General features: G+C 32.7%; 3 protein-coding genes across 11 annotated transcripts; 1 reads left to right on the top strand and 2 right to left on the bottom strand.

The window, feature by feature from the left end:
* Window positions 1-1,671: 1,671 nt before the first annotated feature.
* On the top strand, window positions 1,672-10,721 carry Bma-lex-1 (ATPase, AAA family protein; the record flags this gene model as incomplete). 4 transcript variants are annotated; one of them, XM_043074347.1, is made up of 25 exons in its annotated part: window positions 1,672-1,851; window positions 2,257-2,417; window positions 3,149-3,370; window positions 3,697-3,772; window positions 4,183-4,346; window positions 4,475-4,611; window positions 4,839-5,087; window positions 5,367-5,499; window positions 5,697-5,856; window positions 5,951-6,039; window positions 6,146-6,278; window positions 6,415-6,571; window positions 6,672-6,851; window positions 7,199-7,324; window positions 7,393-7,526; window positions 7,626-7,715; window positions 7,977-8,100; window positions 8,415-8,552; window positions 8,630-8,842; window positions 9,004-9,095; window positions 9,267-9,401; window positions 9,546-9,661; window positions 9,864-9,969; window positions 10,311-10,406; window positions 10,566-10,721. In XM_043074347.1, 25 exons carry the CDS (start codon window positions 1,672-1,674, stop codon window positions 10,719-10,721), a joined length of 3,567 nt encoding a protein of 1,188 aa, XP_042930281.1. The 4 variants fall into 4 exon arrangements, with proteins under 4 accessions (XP_042930281.1, XP_042930282.1, XP_042930284.1 ...); XM_043074348.1 differs by having other exon boundaries at window positions 4,183-4,358; XM_043074350.1 differs by lacking the exon at window positions 7,626-7,715.
* A 2,128-nt stretch (window positions 10,722-12,849) lies between these two features.
* Window positions 12,850-16,998, bottom strand: Bm12422 (Uncharacterized protein; the record flags this gene model as incomplete). 4 transcript variants are annotated; one of them, XM_043074346.1, is made up of 13 exons in its annotated part: window positions 12,850-13,512; window positions 13,590-13,793; window positions 14,022-14,153; window positions 14,228-14,308; window positions 14,449-14,594; window positions 14,704-14,803; window positions 14,993-15,101; window positions 15,332-15,417; window positions 15,588-15,689; window positions 15,923-16,087; window positions 16,183-16,236; window positions 16,460-16,624; window positions 16,930-16,998. In XM_043074346.1, 13 exons carry the CDS (start codon window positions 16,996-16,998, stop codon window positions 12,850-12,852), a joined length of 2,076 nt encoding a protein of 691 aa, XP_042930280.1. The 4 variants fall into 4 exon arrangements, with proteins under 4 accessions (XP_042930280.1, XP_042930279.1, XP_042930278.1 ...); XM_043074345.1 differs by lacking the exon at window positions 14,022-14,153; XM_043074344.1 differs by lacking the exon at window positions 15,923-16,087.
* A 1,806-nt stretch (window positions 16,999-18,804) lies between these two features.
* On the bottom strand, window positions 18,805-22,469 carry Bm6873 (the record flags this gene model as incomplete). 3 transcript variants are annotated; one of them, XM_043074341.1, is made up of 11 exons in its annotated part: window positions 18,805-18,950; window positions 19,049-19,207; window positions 19,297-19,354; window positions 19,586-19,726; window positions 20,024-20,225; window positions 20,345-20,600; window positions 20,689-20,828; window positions 21,141-21,337; window positions 21,416-21,624; window positions 22,000-22,159; window positions 22,350-22,469. In XM_043074341.1, 11 exons carry the CDS (start codon window positions 22,467-22,469, stop codon window positions 18,805-18,807), a joined length of 1,788 nt encoding a protein of 595 aa, XP_042930275.1. The 3 variants fall into 3 exon arrangements, with proteins under 3 accessions (XP_042930275.1, XP_042930274.1, XP_042930276.1); XM_043074340.1 differs by having other exon boundaries at window positions 22,000-22,183; window positions 22,455-22,469; XM_043074342.1 differs by having other exon boundaries at window positions 22,455-22,469.
* Between the last annotated feature and the right edge of the window lie 2,184 nt (window positions 22,470-24,653).

Below are 24,653 nucleotides of genomic sequence, written 5' to 3'. Positions count from 1 at the left end.
TGTTGAATTGATATATTCTAGAAGATTTCACTATGTTAGTTGTTAATGACTTTTAGTCACGTATGATTTTAAAAAGTTTCTTTCAATTTTCGCATCTTATTTTTTTGTTGATATTCAAATTTGTCATAGTGTTGTATTAACATTTAATAGTACTTTGGTTACATATATGATTAATTAATACTTTGGTTACATATATGATTACAGTGACAAGAAGCGAGTTTATTGACTGTGATTATGCTGACTGAAGTTTGATTTAGGAGCAGGCATGAAAATACGAAACAGTCTGTGTTTTTTGAAAAATTAATTCAGTTGATTGTTACGAGTATTAAATTAAAAAAAAAAATAATAATACAGCAAATGCACGATATTTGTTTAATTGATAATTGATAGAACTTAATCAACAACTAATGTTGAAGTTATTCTGTCAAGTTTATTTATTAGAGTTATTATTATCACTGATGATATCAATTGTTAAATTGTAGTAGTCAAGGATTTATTTTAATTGAAAATATTGATTTTAAATTTAATTTGAATGAAATTTTTTTTAGAAATCCGCTTTGATTGCAAATTTTAATTTGAAATTTATTTTTATTGGTTATTATTATTACCACCGTTTTTTCCTGAAGGGTTTTCAAGAATTGGGAAAAGCAAAATCATGATGATACAATTACAAACAAAAGAAAGACATTTTTAAGCTCATTTTTAAACTTTACAAGTTTTTAATCTCAAACAATTTAAATACAAATTATAATAATATGTTAGTAGTGAAATATTAGAAAAAATAAATAAATAAATGATAAATAAAAATGTTTTAAATTAAACTTGAAATACGCCACGGTTGGTACTCATTTATTTCACAAGTTTCACTGCCGCTCAGCAAGCTGATATGCAGGTAGTGCAGGTGTTGTCAGTTGTATGCATTCTTGCATTTGTCCTTTGTTGGACGGTTCGGTGTGACTAACGCAAGAATCGTGACAGTTAATTTGGGATAGGGAAATTTCAGTTTTTTCTTGGTTACCATGAAATGCCAATATATGTTGCATGTAAGTGTTTATATGTGTATGTGTATGGATCGATAGCTAATTAATATTAGTTATGACCAGGCAGTATGATTTTAGGGAGAGAAAAGATGCAAGGTATAACGAGAAGTGCTAGAAAGGTGATAAGGAAAGTTAGAAGTTACAAAATTCATCATCATTCCTACTTCATACTTGACCTTTAACATTCTACTAGAAAAAGTATTTTTGTCGTATAAGCGTAGACAAAATAGAAAGACTGAAAATCATAACATTAGAATTCGCAGTACACATATTGCACGTTCATGGCTACTTGCTGCATGACCTATATTATTGTAGTCATACTTTGACTTCAGGCTAATGTAGTGATTAAAAACGTTTGTTGACAGTGAGAGGTTTTACAAGTAAAAGTTGTGAGCTGATCGAATAATTTGAAATTATTCGAATGATCAAACAATAATAAAATAAATACTGCAGAAAAGAGGAAAAGTTTGGTACTCGTTAGTTTGCAATAACTTCTAAATTAGTTAATCTAGGCTATTCATTATTTTATTTAAATAGCTGTTCACATTATCCTAATATATGTTATTTCATATGATAGTAATTTATTTGAAACGTATTCGTTTACAGAGGCAGAGAGTGTAGTGGTGTGTAGATGTCATCAAGACGTGGAGAATATGGCTACCGAGATGGATCGGTACAGTTTCCACGACGTTCCTCTCGAGAGAGGCAAGCGATTTATATGAGCTTGGATGAAAATTTCCTTCTCAGTAATTCCACGGGGGATTCACTGTTACGCTCTCTGGTCGATCGAGCCAATAGATCGCGAAATCCAGTATGTTTTAGTTTACTTATTTGTATTAAGTTTACATTAGTTCAAGAGGCCTCATGGTGAGGTAAAATTGATGAATGCCTTCGTTTCCTTTTCCAGAAGAGTATCATATTGCATGGCAACTTGCTTGGGAAATATTGCAAGCGAGTTTCTTTCTTTGAAAAAATGATGTGAGAAAAAATGAGAAAAAAGCCGCTTATATTTCTTTTTTTTTTTTTTTTTTGCTAAAAGAAAAGAAAGGATGTGAGATTCCAAGTCGTATTTGCTATTTACCTTTGTTCTGGTAGTTGTTTCATGATACGTGAGAAAAAAAAGCAAAAAAAAGCAGATTGTGTGATTGATTCATGTCAGCGAGTGAAGAACTAGTTATTTTAAAAATTAGTTGGACAAGTCATTTACTGCTTTCAGATAAATAGTTCATATATGCTACCTCATACCTTCCGCTATTCGACTAGATCAAAAGACAGGATCTATGTTGATACATACGGTGTTCCGACGAATGGACAGAGTGATGTTGATGATGATTTCGAAGATTGTATGATGCATTCAAAAATCCGGAAGAAATCGAGGTTTTGTAGCCTCCTCTGCATGGGTTTTCTTAGTAGTGGATTCAATATAATAATGAGTTATTAAGTACAGGAGGTGTGGGAAATGAGCTGTTTTCGAAGAGAGATGTCTTGATAACTTCTTTGTTGCTGAATTACCATGCAAGGATATTAAATATTGGAGATATTCGTCACACTACATAGCTATTCCAGTTTTATTGTCTTCAGCAATGTTGCTTGCATCGCATGCATACGCGATGTATGCTCTGAGCGTTCCATATTACAAATTACTTGACATTACAAAACTAAATAAAATTTATGGTTTAAATCACTTTGCTTCATTTTCCTGCTAAAATTATAATTTTTATTGTCTTTTATTTGTTAAGTTTCGGATTTCCTTAGCTACCGAAGCACTCAAGTGATTCAAATTTTCACTGTTTAGATGGAAATTATGTGTGTGGGCTTAGTTACTGATATGTTCAGTTTAGGAAGAGAACTGTGAGTCAAGGAAATTTGTCTTGTAACAGTTCTGGTATTAGGAACATAGAATTTGGTTTTTCAAGGCAACATTGAGTAACATACTTACTGCCTGCATTTAAAGATGAAGTAGAACAGTATTTTAGAATTAGAAAATCCTTTAAAAGTAATGGCTTTCAATAAACTTATATCGTAGGTCGAAACTGTCGTCTCCAGTTGATGACGAAGTTTAGATTCAGCTGTAGAAGATGAATGCTTTCAATAAACTTATATTGCAGGTCGAAACCGTCATCTCCAGTTGATGACGAAGTTAACTACCCGGCTTCAGATTCAGCAGCAGAAGATTCACGCCCTGTACTGGCAAATTCATTAGCTGCATCTGATACTAAACAGGAAATTGTAGAGCCAAATATGTATGAAGGCGTGAAACAGCGACGTCAGGCAAAGAAGCAGGCTACACTTGTTGCTCAAAAAAAGGCCAAAAATGCTGTGGCATGCAAGTATGTTGAAATATATTTGTTGTTTTTATGATTTCTTAAATTCGCTTTTACAGCTTCAGATTAGGAGTGGTAGAGAGGCTGGCTCTTGATGATACAAGTAAAGCACTTATTTATCCAATACGATTGCATTATATGAAACTATCTGATAGTAAAGGATTACAATTATTACAATATTTATAAGTGAAATCACAGTAAAATTCGTCGCTGTTTACAGGATTCTTTGATTTCTTTGAATTATTTCTTAATAGTATCGAGTGAAACATAACAGTGGATTTCATTAAGTTTTTTCGTTCACTATTATATTAGTTCATTAGTTTCTATTGCAGTTCACTTCGTAGGCGACAGCCTAAAAAAGAAGATTCAGAAGGTGGTGACGAAGATCGAACGAATGATGCTCCAGAAGTCAGTTCATATTTCTTCTTTTCCTTTTTTGGTTTTCTATGTGTTATGCGATTCTGAACGCTCACATCTGCAAATACCGGAACATCATTGGAGATGGATGTCCCAAAGCAGATATCTTTTTTCTCACATAGCACTTGGATCATATAAAATTGTTTTAAAAAATTCTAAAATTATCAAAAATAATAGTGTAGTTGTAGCTTTATTTACATAGCTACGGATGCAAACGCTTTAGGTTTTCAAAGTATCTTTGTTTTCTGACAGTTCAGGAGTTTTTTAAAATAGTTTTATGCGATTTCAGTGCTGCATGAGAAAACGTGAAAACACATAGAAGATGTTCAAAATAAAAATAATGGTCATAATGTGGATATAATGTTATGCCAACTTCGAGAAATTTTTTAATTATATAATAGGACGATGATGAGACGGATGATAATGAGCCTCGACATTATGCATTAAGGACGCATATCAATCCAGTAGCACGATTTTGTGTTGAACCGCGTGCTCAAACTACTCGTACATATACCGTTCGACGTGAACTTTTGAATAATGACTTAGGAGGATCACGATCACGACGGTATACTCATCGGTGCAGCATTTTTAATGTTTCTTTGAGAAATCTCAATAATTTATTTTATTTCTTATCTATATTGTGCTAGTATTTTTTTAATTTTAAACATTACATGAATTTTACGTGCTTTACAGAAAATCACTCTTTGGTAGGAATAATTCATCATCTACTTCATCTGAAAGTTCCACAGAGGCTAACGAGGATACTCGATTTCAATGTCATCGTTTGCGAAGAATGAAGAAGTCTAGAGCTCAACTGCGTCCGGTTAATAGTAAGTTTTAGCTAAAAAATTTTCTCTTTTTGCTCTGAACAGATACCTTTTTATCACTCAGGAATTCTTTATTCTTTAAACCATTTTTTCACTAATCAAAATGTCTTTGTAACTTTCTACAATAGCAGTTTGTAAATATAAACTATTTTTTTTTTTTTTTTTTTTTTTTTTGGAGAATTTATAATGAAAGCTTTATACTCCTGATAATAGAGACTCTTCTCTTTCAGGTGATGATCTGTCATATACAATTGGCGTGCGTGAATTAATCCGTCGTAAAGCTGGAGCGGCTAATATTTCCGGTTCAGATATTGATCCCATGCACATTGATCGCAGCATTGATTTTAGCAAAATTGGTGGTTTGGATTGTCACATACAGTCTTTGAAGGAAGTAGTTCTTTTCCCGTTACTGTATGGTGAAATTTTTTCTCAATTCAGTATTCAACCGCCGAAAGGAGTTCTCTTTTATGGACCACCAGGTTTGTCTTTTTTATGCTGTTAAGCTGATAACCTCCAGATGATAACACTTATATTTTTATATTTGATTATACATTATGCAGTTTTGCAAGTCGACAGGACCATAGGTTTAGGGATACTCATTAAATTAACAACGGGGACTTTTTTGATACGAAAATGCCTCACTTTTCAGGCACGTGTTTAATGCTTTTAAGTTATATTTCTTAATGATGTCACTAAGAAAATATTGATTTCAAGTTGGCTGTTTAAAAAGTGAGTTACGATTACAACGACACTTTTAGGCACGGGAAAGACACTTGTAGCACGTGCGTTAGCCAATTCATGCAGTCATGGTGATAAAAAAGTAGCATTTTTCATGCGCAAAGGAGCTGATATTTTGAGTAAATGGATAGGCGAGTCTGAACGACAGTTAAGGTTAACGTTTCATTTATGTCAAATAACTATTTATTGCATTTCGTCGACTTTTTTTTTCTGACTTTATATCGAGTACGCTTTTCAGTTTTTTCACTGATCCCATCATCTGCACTATAAAATTAGCTTCTGGTGATTCGTGTTTGAAAATTAAAATGAGATTTCCTATTTAGTATTAACTAAGGATTTTGTACTTTCAGAGCCCTTTTCGAACAAGCTTTCGTAATGCGTCCTTCCATAATATTTTTTGATGAAATCGATGGTTTGGCTCCAGTTCGAAGTTCAAAACAGGATCAAATCCATAGCTCCATTGTTTCAACTTTGTTGGCACTTATGGATGGGTTGGACAGTCGCTGCGAGGTATTTAGTGTCTTTTTTTTTTTTCTATTATTGCCTTTTACATTTATTCAAGCATTTGTCATATTTTCATCACGCAGTAGGAAATTTCTTTGAGGTTGTTGTAATCGGAGCAACTAATAGGATAGATGCCATCGATCCTGCATTGAGGCGTCCTGGTCGATTTGATCGAGAGTTAAGCTTCCGGTTTGTTTTGTTTCGTCATAGACTCCTTCAGAAAATTGAAGGATTGTTCGGTTCCTTTACCTAATATTTTTCGAAGTTAGTTTCCATAAAGTCAGGTCTTCTTTAGTTTGCCTCATAAAAATGCGAGATTGGAAATTTTAAAAATTCATACGTCATCATGGGGTATTAATCGACCATCAGACAACATTTTCAAATGGCTCTCTGAGCGCACATCGGGATATTGTGGCGCCGATTTAAAGGTTCGATAAAGCTTTTTTTTTTTTTTTTTTTTTTTTTTTTACGCTTCTTTTATTCTTTGATGTGTAAAAGCAACGATTGATTACTGATTATCGTGTCTAATAACCAAGCTTGTGCGTATTACATTATATAATTCAGTCGCTTTGTACGGAAGCAGTTCTTACTGCTCTTCGATCTCAATTTCCTCAAATCTATTCATCTAAAGAAAAGGTCTGCATCGATCCTAAAGCACTGAAAGTGGAAAAGAAAGATTTCGATATTGCTATGCGACGCATTGTACCGGCTGGTCGAAGAGGTATGAATTTCTGTCTTTAAATTTTTCAGGTTTTGTGAGTGTTAGGAATTAAATCTACAGCGGAGCATAATGCAGAACTTTTTCATTCAGAGATTTTCAGATTTCACTATACCTTCGCGAATTTTGGATGACAGACTCAAAATATTGTTAGAACATGTGATCGCTGTAATATGTCATCGCATTCCTAAAGGTTACCACGATGTAATTGATAACGATCGAGAATTGGATGGTATCGAGCGAATCCTAAAAACAGTTTATTCAACTTCTGCTGTACCATCTGGCAAGTTGATGACAATTTTATCGATAAAAATAATATTCGTATTTGTGAGGAAAGAATTCTGTTTCAATTAAACTTTTCTTTTTTAATAGTCAGCTTTTTATTAAACGAGAGAATATATTGACTTATATGTTGGGATATTATGCGCTATAGGCTTGATCAAAAATCCAGAATAATGGCAGTTGGAATTAATAAGCATAATTCTTCCCATAGTTTGGAATGAGTAATTAGGTTTACTTATGTTTATACCATTATAAATTGTTTTGAGATTTTGAGAAATATTTTTTTCATGATTCGATATTATCTGCCCTGTTGAAATGATTTGTTATTTCCTGAAAAAATTGTTTTAGCTCGTTTATTGCTTTGTGGTTCCTCCAGTAATATAGGTCAAACGTCGTATATCTTACCTGTTATCATAAATCACCTGGATCATCTCCCGGTGTTTTCACTTTCAATGGCCAACCTCTTCTCTTACGGTTATTTTTGCAGTTATTTTCTATTTTTGTTTAACTTGTTGAGTTATCTGGCGCTTTATTTTTTGTAGGCTTACCAGAAGAACGTTTTTCTCATTGTGTGCAATCAGCTATTCGAGCTTCATCAAGCGGAACACCTTGTTTACTGTTAATTCCTTCCATTGACAGGTGGTATTCGTCAGTACCTTCATCAGTTTGGAATCTGGTATTTTTTTTTTGCCAAAATCATGAAGTAATTGTTCTTGCCATAATAATACACATCATCCCAATGATTCTCACTACCCTATGCTGTTTGCTTTTCCAGCTTTTATCTGCTGTCAGTTCATTTACGGGTTTCACCTCCATCTTTCTTCTTTCGACAGCAGAATGTAGCTATTCGGAACTACCTGCCGAGGTAGGTTAATATAATATTGCTCTTGGAATTCTTCAAAAAGATGTGAGGTTCAAAACTGGGGTAAGATACTGGTCTTACATATTATATCAGTTCATGCAGTGCAGGAAGTCTATTCAAAATATCGAACGTCAATTTCAATGGCTAATTGAATTTTGGCGAGATTTAACTTCTTAATATTCATTTCTGAAAACCACATTTAGTTACATAATGACAAAGCTTTCTGTTCTCGTACTATATAAAAATGATAATGAGCTATTACAGATTCAATTGGTGTTTCGTTCTCAAGATTCAATGGAAATAACTCCGCCTCCAGCTGACCGACTCGAAGCTTATTTTCGGCACGTTATTGTCGAACCAGCTTGTACTCCACCCATAACATTTAACGGCAAATTATTGTCTTTTGAAATCTTTGATAATGCAATTTTTGGACATGTTTAATTCTTTATTTTTGTTTTTTGTTTTGTTTTGTTTTGTTTTTTTTTTTTTTTTTTTTGTTGTTGAATTACAACTCAGGTCTACAAGACTTCCCATTATTAAATTCATTATAAAGCTAAATAATTATATTTCAAACATCTGCCAGATCTCGGAACATTTTTCTAAGAGAGACTGGAATGATTACTATTATTCTGTGTTTACAAATCCCTTAATTATAGAGCTCTAATTTGAAATAATAAGTATCGTGTTAGCTGTATTTTTTAGCTGACGAATATCCTCCACTTGCAAAAGCTGACATGGTACAACCTTCGAACCAACTCAGCAGTGATGAGATTAAAGAACTGAAGAAGCTTTATGATCAGTATCATTTAGAAGTTATTCTTCATTACGAAGAAACTATTGGTTAGTTGCAGCTTTTTAATGAAACCAAATTATTTGATTTTTTTTTGCCACATATATTGCATTATTTCATTTTCCAGCTCGTTTAATCCGTGACCGTCGATTCAGTGCATTTGTACAACCAGTAGATCCTGTAGATGTACCCGATTATTATACGCATATTAAAAGTCCTATGGATCTAGGCACTATGTTTTCAAAAGCATCTAGTTATAAGACACCTGACGAATTCCTTAATGATTTCCGACTGATTCATCAAAATGCAGTGGAATATAATCCAATGACTGATTATGAAGGTTATATTTAAAAGAAAAATGTTAGCGAAACATTTGTTGGTTACGGAGATATTAGGGTTGTGTTCTCCTCACTATAAGTTGTAGGAAGTTTCCTATTCCCTGTCTAAAATTTTGTAAATATGATGTGAAAGTGTTTAAAATTTACATTTACAACAATTTAGGACGTCAGATTCGTCTTATGGCAAAATTGTTATTGGATATGGGCCAGCGAGCAGTTCTGGAATTGGATTCGAAGTTCTTGAAGCGTCTGGAGGTAGGAAAAGTGCAATATTCTGAGAACCAAGATCTCAACATTCTTGAATTCAAATAAATTTGCGTGGTGTTAAAATAAGAAAACGGAAAACAGATTTAACATCTTGTGGATCCATGTTTTTGGCACGGCATAAAGATAATGGAAACTTTATTTTCACGCTTAACTTTTTAGGATGTGAAAAGGATGTTAAAAGAAAATGGCATTATGGTGGGTGATGACGATCGTGGAAAACAATTGAGTGGATATGTAGCGAATAACTGTGAAGTTCATATGAAGGGCGGTCAAGTAGAAACAAATATACCAAAAGTTTTTTTTTTCGAAATATCTGTACTACGTTAAGGAAATCGAAATCTTAAAGATTTTTAAATCTTAAAAACATGTAAACAGATTTTATATTATAAGAGCAGTTGCACATACTGAAGCGTAACTTAATTTTATTCTTTTTTGCAGGATTTAAAGAAAACAGGCATCAAGCGACGTGGGTTGCACACTTACAAATTGTCTCGAAAACGGCGTTGTATCAAGAAATCACTTAGAAAGTGCCGTACAAGCCATCCCAATTTGAGGTTGGTATTTGTTTAGAAATCTTTCTATAGGGCATCAAATTAACTGACTCTTTTGTATCTTCTGTTTTGTTTTTATAAAATTCTTGTTTTACATTTAATCGATTGATTTGGTCAAAAATTGTGTTTCAAGATTTTCAGTTAATATTCGGGGTTTTTTTTTTTTTTTTTTTTTGGATTTTTTCATAATCTCTATATTCTTCAGCAGTCAAATCGAAGGTATTGATATTGAAAATAGTGTGCTGAGTGAAGGTGACCAGCTTGTAACGGATGATGACAAGGATTTTGAGAATGGACAGTATATAAATGCTGTTAGTTTTATTCTACCAAATTTCTTAAAGTGTTGCATTACTTCATTCGTGCTAACTCACTTTATCCTTCGTAATCATTTCATATTACTGATCTTCCTGACGCTGTGGACTTATCGCAAATGTAAATCCTCATTAATGAAAATCTATTTTGGGTGTAACCGTGTAATGTAATCATAAAATTTGAATTTCTGCAAACTGATGCAAAGCTAAAGAATACTTTGAGAATACTAGATTGGATCGAAAGAGTACCATTAAAAATAAAATTACAGAAAAACTAATTCATATCTCTCTTATAATGTTGTTATACTTTAAAATAGGGTTTCAGAAGTATTTCATTCTAGATCAGTTCAAATTCAAATCGTGAAATTGGTACTATTAAAGAAAGTAAACGAAATCTTAAAATCGATCTCAATAAACTCGATGCTGTAGTCCATATGGTAAGTTTTCAACGGGTGGAAGTAATTAGGTATATATTTTGTGGGAAAAAAGTATCATTCTTCAGACGGGCATAATTAATGCATATTTGTATATGATTTATTTCTGGCACTACAGTCTCTCGGTTCATTTCTTTGCAAGTCTGATAAGAAATCAATTAGGCCGTGAACAAAAGTCGCGGTTGGCCATTGGTGGATTTGGAACTTTTTGCTGCGAAGATTTCGGAGATTGTTGAGACATTCCGTGATAAATGGGATCGTACGCAGTTGCCATATGAAATCGATGGAATGATCCGTAATTGGAGTTCTTCGGAATGAGTTGTATTTAGATGGTTGTATTTAGTTTATTTAGCTAAAATTTTTGTCGGAATAGCAAACCTCAAATCTTTCGTTTTCATTCTTGCAAGTACGTATTTGCCTTCAAGTGAATATTACTATGTGTGCACATGTTTCTTTTCTTTCACATTAGAGTCTTTCATATCCTATATTGGAAAGATTTCAGTTTTAATTGAAGAATAACTAAAATGGAATTCGTATCAGATCTGCAATGTTTTATTTTTGGAAGCAACTTCAGATTATTGCAGGAAAAGTTCTGGCGAAACGAAACGTTAAAAGTAGTTCTTGCGATATTTTTCAAGAAATTTGAAAAATTTATTTCCCTGAAATAGGTGCACTCATCCTTACAGCTCTTCTTTTTGTCTGGTTTCTGTTTTCTTTTACTTATGTTCTTTATGGTGAACGTTGACTCGGTTATTTTATTTATCTTTTAACTTTGGTTCAGACAGAGGGCGGTGCTTTTTTTTCGATTCACTGCACCGCTGGAATCAGACCAAATGAATTCCAGACCGGTGTCTCATTGAAGCTTTACAGCTTCAGTTTTATTGTAATAAAATTTTATTTCTGTTAAGTAAAACTCCTATAAAATCGTTAGAATATTCAATAATGAAGGGGCGTAAATTTAAGCTGAGCTTCTTTAGAAAAAAAAAAAAGCGTAGTTCTAAAACGTGGGATTTGAATTCCAGCTTGGAATCAGACTAAATGAATTATCCATCAAAAGTCCCGTTGAACTGTATAAGACCGATTTAAAACACTTGTTTTAGAGTGATTATTATGTATTAGTAAGTCTATCCGATCAGAATATTGGCTCAGACTTTCACCATTGTTTTTTATCAACTATAATAGAACCATTTCATCATCCTATTTGTATATTTTGTCCCATATTGTTTTCCAAAGTTCTTTCAGTACAGCATTTCTGCTGTTCGCTATGATAAGTTATGAAATTTTCTGAGTCGAGAGAAACGGTACGTCAAACACACCAGCTCTCCAATTTCGATTTCATTATCACTCTTCTTCTGCGCTGCCAACAATGTATGGCGGCAGTGTATCATCATTTTAACATCGGATATCTTAATGATTACGAATGAAACATGTGCTTGACTTTCTATCCATCTGTTATCTATGAATTGTAGATATGCCCTGTCCGGACTTCAGAAGTCCATGAGAAAACCTCGCACTGGTTTTAAATTCTGATTCATTTCAGAGTGGTATTCAATTTTTCGAATATCCATTACGATTGGCATTACTTTTCCTGCCACTACTGCCTAAATCGTTCCTACCTCTTCATTTGATCGTGATCAGACTTCTTTCATACCCATACATTATTGCCATGCTCAGTACCGTATATAAATTGTGCTATCCTCATCATAAGAGCTAGCTTTCAGAAGTAAAACAGTCGTTCATTTTTGTTTCTCTTTCTCATGTTGTAATGAACAACATGTTGTATACAGCTGCGTGTGATTCATGTTAGTTTTCTTTTTTGTTTTTGTTTATAAACACATGATAAAATATTACAAAGAGAGGCTAGAAACGTTAGAATTATCGTACAAGATCGAATCGGAAGAATCATACAAACTCGTATGAGCAATGAATAATTAGATCGATCATGTGCACCAAAATTGCTTCAATAAAAAAAAAATGGTCGTCACACGTCCATAAAAATCATGATTCTAACGAGCCGCTTAATATTCCCTTCAAGACAGATGTTTTCTGTCTAGACTGAGTCTTAATCTTTTTTGTTGAAATGACCATTTCTCTACATATGGGTATACTTTAATTCGAAGTGGGATCCAGTTGACTATTGTAACGCAGTATGATCATTTTGCGGTAGTTGGCTTCTTATTACGAGGTGTAGGTTATTGAATGGTATATTGTGGGATGAAGTTAAAAAAAGAACACCATGAAACAGTTCAGTACCACAAATTAAATGGAAGGAATAGCAATATATTTAAATAACGGAATAAGTTATTATAGCTAGCATTTTTTTCAATTCATTATAGCTAGTACTTCGGAAATTATTGGAAAAAGATGTCAAATTGTTTGACACACAATAATGCACTGGATTATATGGAGCACTGAATGACCAATAAATTTAACAGAACGAAAATCATCAGCTAAAAACATCACTATCAGAATCATCACCACCAAAAATGTCCACTCTTTTTGGTCTCGTACTTAGTTTTCTTGGAACAACTGTTTCCTTTTTTTCCAGGACCGACCCGTCTTTTTTTGTAATAACTTCTTGAATTATTTTCTCCAAAAAAGCTTCTTTATCTTTAGCAGGCTTCTGTTCATGTTTCTTTACCGAAATTGTGCTACCGAAAATATCTTCATCATCTGAGTCAAACAAATTCTTAAAATCACTTTTAAGAGCTTGGATTCGACTCGCTGACATGTTAGAATGCCCCCTAGAGAATAACAGGGATTGTACGTCATTGTTTCTGACGTTTGATTTCGAAACAAATGCATTAGTTTTTGACTTTCCCGAAAAAGTGGAAAAAATATCATCGTCTGAATCGGAAGAAAATATAGAATTAATGTCGCTTTTTTGTTTCACACTGTTTATATTCTCAGTAATATACTTTCCGGAATCAATTTTCAGTTGATCATCTTGTCGTTCCTCACATACCTCAGCTTTTTCCCCAATATTTCGACTATCTTCTGTACTTGCATCTTTTGCACGAACAGATCTCATCACTTCTTCATTGTGATCTTTGTTAGAATGTTGCAACAAACGTGATGGAACACGTCGTTGTGGCCCTTTGGCTCGCTGCTGAAAGCAACCATAAATTTACCTACAGTTACTAATAAGAAAAATTAACTACGAAGTGATTTACAGGCCTATCATACCTTTGCAATGGAAGGCAAAACAGCGCTGGTTCTATCATTCTTCATACTTTCTTCTGCAACTTCTTTTTCTTGAATTCCTTGACATTTTTCCACACCGTTGATTGCATTTGGCATAATTTTATTTGTAAATATTCTATTTAATTTATTCCGGAATACATTCGAAGGCTTCGCATTATTTACAAAGACACAGTCAGTAGAATTTTCCTGAAAATATTCGAAAAAAATAGTCATTCATTATTCAATCCACATTTCTTTTGACGACGGTTTTTCCCGTTAACGGTCTACTACATTTTCGCTATTTGGAACGCATTGAAGTGAAAGGTCTCCCCTAATACCTGTACTAAGATTAGTGTAAATCAAGAAAACAAACTGCTCTAATACTCTAGTTTTTAAAAAAATATACCACAGTTATATTGAATCACAAACGCTCACTGGTTCCGATGCATCAGCAAACACAACTAGACTACGCACAATCACATCTGTTTGCAAGTTGTTTAGCTCAGAGATTGAAATGATTTGAGAATCACTTGAATAAGTAGAAATATGTTGTTTTGCTCCCGTACTCTATAAAATTCAAAAAAAAAAAAAAAGAAAAAAAACATCAAATTTCAACAATTGCCATTACAAAGATAACGAACCGCATTTTTCAGATCACTGAAAAGATCATCCTCGTCTGAACTACTGTCGACAAACAATTTACGCACAGCATTTGATACACCCTACAACGATTTTGCGGAAGTCGCTAACGTTCGTTTTCAGTTTTTAGTAGATCAGTCAAAAAAGACACATAAAATGAGACGTGAAGCAAAATTCTCTTACAACCACATAGAGGGACATAATATTCGATGCAAAAATATACTTCATTAGTTTTTCTTTTTGTTTGATCCTTCATTGTAGGAAGTCTAGCAGATACTTCCAGATCCGGAGGTTTATGAGATAATACTTTGGAATCCTGATGCCCCACTGATGCACGAGGACTTCGGAGTGTTACGGATCCTTCAGAGTCTGAAATATATGATTAGATCTTAGCCTCTCGACACATAAATAAAAGAAAAATATCGAATATAATTAAAGGGGAAGAAAAATGTATTAAAAAAAAATGTATAAAACAGACATTGCCTCGATGTCACATTCCTTGACAAATCAAATACCGTATTTTCGACACCTGTTTCTTCCGTTAAAGAAGCTTGTGAACTGGAAGCAGTAACCACATGCTGAAAAGATTTTTTTAAAAAAAGGAACTCTTCTTTATAAAAATCAAAAACATTTTTTTTTTTTTTTTTTTAAATAAATAAAGAAGAGTCTTTCAGTCTGAATGACGCATCTGTATGACTTCAAGGCATACATGTAACTTCAATTATCCACAGGATGAACAAGGATGACACAATTAATTAAAAAAAAACCTGATAAGTTTCGTTCCTATATTCATTTGAATAGTTATCAGCCTTTGACTCAACATCTTCGGCATTTGATGTTGATCGGTTTGACATCGTACATGTTAGGTTCCCATCTCTGCATAAATCGTTTGCAGAAAGCACATAACTCACATGAATGGAAATACAAGTTCGTTTAATTAAAACAATGTTATTATAATATGTATATTAAATAAAAAATAACATATACATTAAATCAGAATAGGTACAACCATCTCTATTTTGATACAATAACGATGCTTCAGAAGAATTATTAAAATTGGTAAACTTTAGTACAACAAAAAAATATGACATGGTCAAATTACTTACATTGCATCCGAGTAAGTTAGCCATTTGCACTCTGTCATTTTTGGTTGTGTAAAAGATGGTAAACTGATAATAATTTCCTCAGTTACCTTAAATTTACGACATTTCACATGTTGACGGTCTTGGAAATAATAAAAATGCATATTCAAACAAAATGCCACGCCAGTACACGAGTCACTAATACATCAGACCAGACATAATATGAAAACCTGGAAGTTACTGCAACTTAGTCTGATTCAAGAAACTATGAAACTGGAACCTTCGCTGTTTTGGCACATTCTTCCAAAGAACCGGCATATGATGAAGAATTCCATTCTGGACAGCCAATAAGAAATGGTAATGGTCGTGTAAGATTTTCATCCTAAAAGAAAAAGTATTTTGTATATAAGTCTCAAAGCATCTTTTGCTGACTGTAGCACATTTCCATTAAACAAAAATACTAGAAAAAAAAAAAAAAAACGAGAAAAAGGAACAAGTTTTCAGCTAGAAAAAATTTCCAAGCTCAACATAATCACCGAGAAATGAAAGGGACAGTAGAAACGTCGACAGAATGTATAACATCGTTCTACTGTAATACACTAAAAAAGAATGTACATATGGTTCGAAGATAGGTTCAGACATGCAAAGTGGATGGTCGTCTTCATCTTGATCCTCAGGATGTATATCAATTCGCTTAAAATTTGTCTGCATTAACTCTAATCCCATTGAGACCACCTGACGTAAGTTAACAGTTGTATCCGTTTGCTTATTTGCAACTATCTAAATTTGTAAAAAGATATTGTTAGCAAAAACTAAGTATAACGTTTCCAAATAAGAAAATATATATTCTCTGAGAAAAAAAAAGATATGACAACCGTTTGGAAAGTTAGAGCTGGATCACCGCATGTCGATGCTTCATCTCCCACCCGCTGAAACAGTAAATGACTGATATGACCTCGAATTTATTCATTTAATGGTGGATGAATCACATGGTACCCTTAGCATTCCGCTCAAACCACACTTAAATGAAGACTCAAAATTTTATATGGGATTAAGAATAAATCTTCCATTTCTTTCTGCTATATGAATAATAAGAATGCAAGAAAAAAAAATCTTGCGATAAATCGATGTACTATGAGCAAATAAACTAACATTTTCAATAAACTGATCTGCTGAAAATAACGACAAACGATTGTTGAGATTCGAAGCTTGTACACATGCATTTGCGATCTTCAAAGAATTTTCCTGGACTGCATCGGAAACATTGTTGATCTTTAAGGTTATGGAAGACCTGATTTCTTCCAATACTCCGCAGAGCTAAAAAAAAAACACAGAAACATATGCCCTTTATAAATGTAATAACGGTTTTTATCCACAAACTGTATACATGAATTTTATTCCCACAGTAAATATTGCTTATCTAGTAAGGTCAATAAAAGCCTGAGTTATTCAAGTTGAGGTAGATGCCAAAGCTTTGTTTGCTAGTTTACAATCCATGTCTGTAAAAAGTACAAGTAGCAAACCAAACAAGATTTCCTGTTCTTTTTTTCCACAAATTGTTTCGCCCGATTCACCTTAAAAATTAACCTTTTAAGACTTCCTCAAAAAAAATTGCGCCTTACTTGTCGATCGTCCGCTAGTGACCAATCACTTTTCTTGTCTCGAAGTACTTGCAAATTACTAGGCAACATTTCAATTCACGCACAATGATTTCTTCTTTGAAATGTCTTCCAAAATCAGTAGTGTAAAAATTGGTTTACAGTACTACGATAAGGTTAAGTCCTGAAAGTTTTAGATAAATGTTAATTTTTACGCAATATCTTAATAAGTCATCGAAATTCGATAAGTTAAAGCTTGTCGAATTTCGATTTTACAGCTTTAATTTTACAGTTATTTTCTCATTCTCACATACTGAAGAATCAGTGTAGGACTCTGACAATTCAAAAACTCTGACAGAACTGGATAAAAACAATTATCACACCTTTCAAAGGTAATTCACTCCGTTTATATGTATGAATTTAGATTCTCAATTTCTGAGTTTGTTTCGGCATAATCTTTCAAATATTACTGACAAGGGATTTAAAAAGAAAAAAGAAACCATTTCTAAGACATTGATTCAAAAAATTATGCAGGACCTAAAACTGAATTCTTCCAGTGACAATCACCCTTCCCCCTTCACTTGTAACTATCAAATACAATTAACCAGTGGGAAGCGTAAAAATCTGTAAATACTTTGTTCGCAACCGAAAAAGATGGGTTAATAGGCAATTTGCCAAAAATCAACAACGGTTGGTTTTGTGGGATGCAACAGTCGCTAGGAGCGCTGCAGTTTCGTTTTTTAAACTTATCACTGTATGGGTTCGCTCAAAGTTATAACATAAATGCCTATATTATAGTCATCTAGCTTAGTTTTCTCCGGGAAACTCAAATATTCCAACAGATATGAATTCGTCCAATTTTTCTACAACGTTTCTTGCTCTCAACTATACTGTTATACTTTGTGAAAGCAGGTGTCGGAAATATTAGGAAAAAAACTAAAAAAGTAGCCTTGCAACAACAAGCCATTCTTCAGTTATCATAACTGCTGGACAGATTGTGTAATTTGGGTAGTTTTCTCAACTTATCATCTACATCAATTGTTTATTTAATTTAAATATTTCTTGTTTACCTACTCCACAAATAATGTGATTAAACGATGACTACTTAGATAACCTCTGAATTATAATTATGCTCTACCTCACAATTTACTTTTCTTTCATTGTTCCAAATCCCATTACCATCTGCATTTCACACTATAGAAAATTTTGCTAGAGATCATTGTTACCTGAGACTTCTCTGAAAACTATAACAGTCATTGAAGTATTCTGGAGAGCTTCTTGAAGGTTTATGACATATCATTAAATTGTGCGAAATATCCGGAGAGCAGTCATCAAAAGGACAACTGCATCCTAAGTGGATATGCAGTCTTATATCTGTATTGATTTAGCGATGGAAAAAAATCGCCTGGTTCTTTAAATTTGTTTCAGTGTTAAAAATAAATGACCGAATGAACTGGATAATACATAATCAAAAATAAAAGGAAAACAGGTGTCCAGACGTCCTCAAATTATAAAAGGACAACTTTCTCTGAGTCAAGCTTCGTTCTTTCATTGTCCTTTTCTCTCCATGTCACGCGAATTTAACACAAAAATTGGTAAATCGATTTTTTTTTAAGTAGAACTTATGTTTTTCAGTCACCCTATATGCAAAGCTAAGTGGTATAAATTTTGGTCTGGGATGTTCTTCTGATTCCACCTTCATCTAAAGAATTTAAGCTTAACTGATCAATCTTGAATCATTTCTATTGTAGAATGTACCACGTTGCAGTAACTATTGATTTGCATAACGTTTATCGTTCACAAAAAGTAAGGTAAAGTACAAAATCCATTCATTATTTAATCCTTTGCCTTTATCTACATTCCTAAAACATAATTATATCCTAATATAATATTTATCATCTACTTTCTCCATACTTTTTCGATCTCTTTCATTACCGACAAACACTTTTCCTCCTCCAGTGGTAAAGTAGCTACTTGCACAGCTACAGGTAAACCTGCCGAATCACGAGCTGCATCCCTTAATATTTTAAGTGCGAAATCAATGCCTGCAAGTTTTTCCTTTCAAAATCCAAGTCTAGAAATCTGAATGAGCCTTAAAAGAATCAGCTGTTGCTTAGAGAAGAAAGTAAGAAATGAAGAGTACCTGTATGCCAGAAAGCTTCATCAGCTAATAATCTATCATCATCCGAATTAACTGTTCCTGTAGGCACAATTCCAGCTGGAAAATCCAACAAATTGAACAAACCGGTAGCAAAAGCGCAAGTTCCGAGACGGCTTGGATAAGCGTGCGGTACTGCCGGAACTGCAAACGTTAAAAATTTTATTTCGTTCAACACTTAAATAGCTGCAAAGATGTCACTAAAGATTTTATTAATGAAGAAACACCACTACCTGCAAATGCAGGACATATAAGTGCATCCAGCTCGAATGTTTTCCACTGCTCTGTAAACTGCAAATAAATTATAAAGAATTCCTGAAATGCGTTATAAAAAATTTGCTCCATGAGAAATAAAATCTTCGAACTCTGTTTTATATGAACAGTCTCTCAATCGTTACTGTCAAAGATGTTCATACTTTAATGTCTAATTATCTCTTCCTTTATCCTTTTTGCTTTCATCGTAAGTCAGCTTTCCGCAGCTAAAGACCAGAAAAATATAATTTACTTTAAAGAAAAAAAAACCTTTTCTATGTATTGGTCAGTCAATTTTTGTGTTATTTGAAGATCTTGAAGATTTCTAATGTATGAGCCAGAGACTATCGATAGTGGCGTACTGATAAATGATAGAACGTAACTAATAATACTGCATAAAAGAAGCGGTAACTGCAATTAAAACTACTTAACATCTCAAATGAGTATTTAAGACAAGTGCTTGTGTTTATTTTTAGACCAGAAGTATAAATGCCCACTAAATAGGAAGTTATTTGTAATAGTTTTTTTCTTTGATCACATAAAATACTCGGCATTCACGGCATACCAACAATCTCAACCTTCCTTCTAAATGTGTAATTTCAGCTTCCACTTATCTCAGTGTTATGGTATAATTCACCATTTCTTTACCTATAACATGCTGTTTTTAAAACATATTGTGAAATGGAGCAAAAGCAAAAAAGAGCCAACCTTAAGGAGGAAGACAAAAGTACGAAGAAGTGGAGGGATCACTTCATTTGCATATATTTGCAGTAACTGTTCTCTTCCATACGGTAAAATGCCACGATAAAATAGTGAAGCAGCATGTTCTGGATCAGGTAAATGAAACAACACCAATTCATGTCCAAGTTCTCTCAATTTTTCAACCGTTTGCACAACAACTCTCGAACAACTAAAACATTAAGTGTTTATCCCTTATTTTAATGCCAAAAATCTGGAACAATTCTGTGAAAGATGATTAATTCCAATAAATATTAACATACGTTAAAGATTATAGAAAAAGTAACTTACGCTGGAACAGGCTTCATAAAACCATCCTCAACAAAATAACCAATACGAAGATGTCGACTGTTTGCAACAGTAAGCTTGTTTCCATTTAGAGGAAAAAGTGGTTGATGTGGAACCAGTTCATGGTATTCAGCTGATCCTAACAAGATTTTAAGTAAGAAAATTTGTTCATCGACAGTTTTGGTGAAAAAACCGTAACCTAGTGATAAACGAGCTTTACCACTACATCCATTCAGTGTATAATTCGTCCTTAAACGTCCTGAAAAGAGATAAAGGATTATTTCTGGAAATATTTATGAAAATCTCGACACAAATAAAGTGAAAATAATGATGTTGAATAGTGGAACCTTCTGTTGGTTTCAGAGTTGTGGCACCACAAAAACTTGCTGGAATTCTCAAACTACCAGCTAAATCACTTCCAGTCCCAAATGTACTTCCGCCAGCAACAAACAGTGCACAATCTCCTCCAGATGAGCCTCCTGGTGTTCTAAAAAAAAATTTGTTTTTTAAAAAATTTCTATGCCTCTAAGACTTGGAAATTAAAACATTTCACAGAACGAAAATTTATTTAAAAAAAGGGAGAAGAAAAGCAAGTGTAACGCTGGTTTTTTTACTAATTGAAAATCGGTTGCAAAACAATAAATCAGCAAAGATCCATAACTTCTCATTCAGATTTCAGTGATGAAATAGTTACAGCCGTGAAACTAATTACAAGCTATATGCGTTAATTAAAACCGTCTTCTGAAATCATTGTGATCCGATGCAGCCAATGCTTAGGCCATGTAATAACAAAATATACCTGGAATGCGAGTGTGGATTCGAAGTTATTCCGTATAAACTACTGCAACAAGCGAAACTCAACAATCCTTGGGGAACGGTTGTCATAACAAATGGTATTGCACCTTGAGATCGCAAAAAAGTTACCAATGTGCAATCATTTTCCATTGGATTTTGTAAAAACTTTGCAAGTCCAATAGTACAATCATAACCTTTCATCTGAAATGATGAAGAATGTCTATGTCCGGATGTACATTCAGTTATATTAGGAAATAACATGGAAAGCATTATACTCACATGAAAATTTCCTTTCACGCTGAATGGCATACCAAAAAGCGGAGGTTTTCCAGAAACGTTATTCCATCGTGCATCCAAATTTTTGGCTTGCTCAAAAGATTCATCCAAAAAATCGATAACACAATTAATTTCTCTCTGCACCATTTCAGCCTTCCAGACGAAAGCGTTTAATACATCCACAGCAGTTAAGGAGTCATTTTGCAATTCATCTTGAAAAAACAAGAGGTATCAGTTTTCTAAAAGAATAATGACCAACCAATGAAGCTAAGCTATCCTGTAGAGCTATGCTAAAACTTCCAACTCAAATAATTTCAGCTAGAAATACACTTTATAAGTCGGATACTATCTGAAAAGATTTTGAGACACAAATATCTATTAAAGTACAATATTCAAGACCTTAATGATTTGCCCAGCAGGAAGTTCACTAAAAAATTGCTTGAAGTTAAAAATAATAAGACTGAATTAGCATTCGGTTTAACACATTCCGCACGGCAACATATTAAAATCAAACAGATCAAATCAATTAATTAGTTTTGATCAAACTTTATGATAAAAACGAACAGTTAAAACAGATAATGGCTTACCTCGCAATTCGAAGAAATTCAACGACAAAATATGCATTCTTTGCTCCAAAATATCCGAATCATTGGTGCTAACTCTCAAATGAATATCGTTAATATGGCGCTGTCGTTTAACCTCATTCTCGTTGATCATCCGTTGATGAATTGAAACTGCACCCCATGGCTTCAAAATGCTTCCAATTCCAGTCTTGGAACGTAAATTTGAATTAAAGTTTTAAACCATATATAAATATTGAATAAACTGCTTATTCAACTCATCGTTATGTCTTTTTTTACAAGATGTAAATAACTTTGTGGATAAATTGCAAGTATAACAATGAATAGATTGATACGTTTTTTAATATATATGCAACCTTTTCGATGATAAATTTGTAAATTGCATGAATAACAGCCGCAGCCCAGACAAAGACTATAAGAAATCCAGGTAATGTATATGGATGTATCTGAACGATACTCACCAAAATATTCCCCATTTGATATAGTATCCTTCCACAATATATTTCACAATATATCCTTTCAAAAGGCTGTAAAACAAAGCGAAGGAAAAAAGGAATATCTCATACAAAAAGAATTTCCAAAGTTTTGTTTAAAAAAAAAAAGACTAAAAAATGTAAAACAAAAACAAATTATAACCTCATAGTGTAAAAAACTCTTTTTGAAATTAAATCAACAAACCAATTAAAAAGATGAAATTCTTAATTTTCACCAAGATTCTTGGCCGAGAAGTAAAAGCAGACATGGGCATTCATAATGGATTGTAGTAAGTTTGGATGGGTTTTTGAAAGCGGTGAAATATTTGATTGGCCAATGATTTGAATTTTAACTTCTAAATAACGACTAGACTGGAATATTAGAATAAATTGAAACCAAACTAAAAGAAATATCTCGGGTATTCTCTCAGATATCTCGAATTTTATAGAAAAAAACAATGTAGAAATACTTAACAATATTTATGTTATACAAATCTTGCATGTGTTTTTAGGAGATTTTTAATATAAAATAGATTGAATGAAAAGAAAGCAGAAAAAAAGCTTAATATTCTCAATAATTCATACAATTGTTGATAAATAATTTTACAATTTTTTTCTTTTTTTTGAAACATTTACATTGATTCAAAACGAATTTAATTTATTATCCTATCAAGAATTCAATTTTAGTTTTTAACTAAATTTTAAGTATAAAATTTATTATAGACTGCCTAACTCTATTTATTTCTCAAATATTCGTATAAAGAAGACGAAAAAAAAGGCAGCAAATTTTCTTGTTATCCTCAAAATATCTATTACACTACTTAACGATCATTAATTCAAATTTATCGGCATTTCAAAGATCAATTCGTTATTTCACCTCATTTTTGTTCATTATTGAGATTCCACAATAAGCTAATAATGAGAGCAAGATTGTGTTAAAAATTCGGATGAAAAAAGAACAAACCATTCAAGGAAAAGAAATTCTTAAATCACATTTTCATTGAGACCAGAACAAAAACAATTCTAACAACAAAATTATTCAAAATTACAGTTCTAATAAAAAAAAATTAAATCTGTAGAATGAAGGGAAATTGAAGCTTGAAATTTGAGATGAAATTTGTGGTTCACAATTAAAATTAATTTTAATTCAAATTGAATTCGGAAAATCATTACTGTCCCTACTAATGGCAATATAAATTTTGAAAAACTTGGTCATACATTTAGCTGAAATTAATTTTCGTTTTACTTAAAATTAGCTAATGCTTTTCAAAACATAATACTTGATAAATGTGCTACTACCATTACAAATTGTAAAAATTAAGCAGATTTTGAGCGTTTCAAAATTGAATTTAAACCTAAGGCTCAAATTTCAATGCCAACTTTACATTTGGATTTTGTATTTGGATATTTAATCATTGTTGCAGTATTGATGCTAACAAAGAATAATTTTGAGATAAATAATTTTCTAAATCATTTTTGTTTGATGTTTTTTTCCTTTAATTACAGCAATAAAATAATACTCAGAATTTTAAATTTATAGTCTTTTCGTTTCAACGCTAATGATTCTCTCGCTAAAAATGCATTCAAGCTCCATTGAAATTTCATTATTTCTTAGCATATTAATGCAATTTTAACAAACTATTCACTTAAAATAAAACTTTTAAGCTTTATAAGAAATATATTAATAAATTTTGATTAGCATTCAAAAAAAAAAAAAAAATGTTTAACATATTTTTGTTTTATTTTTGCAGCAATTTAATAAATAAAAATCATTAAGCCTAAACTAGAAATTTAAATTCAAACACAAATAGTTAACAAATAAAACCATGACATTTGCAATATTAATGATAATGATCAGATTGCTTCCATGCTATTGTCAATTAAGAACAAAAGCGAACGGTATTATGATAGGAAAACTAATTTTATAAAAACGCCTATTTCGAACACATTGATTTTGAAATGTGTTGTCATTTTAGGTCACCATTGCAACAGATACAACAAATTTTCAAACGAATTTTCAGGACTGAAACGATTGTCGACCGGTTGGTCAACTGAACCGCTCAACCCATTATCATTTATGTTCTCCGTCATTTCCTTTTTCCTGCAATTTAAATTTTATATACGATTAATACCTTTGCCTTTCTTCTCTCCCATCTATTTTCTTCATTTCATTCTCATCCACCACAT

This window comes from Brugia malayi (assembly GCF_000002995.4).
Source record: "Brugia malayi strain FR3 genome assembly, contig: Bm_v4_ChrX_scaffold_001, whole genome shotgun sequence".
NCBI lineage: Eukaryota > Metazoa > Nematoda > Chromadorea > Rhabditida > Onchocercidae > Brugia > Brugia malayi.
Note: the sequence above shows the minus strand (reverse complement) of the source record. Positions and strands in the feature narration are given on the sequence as shown.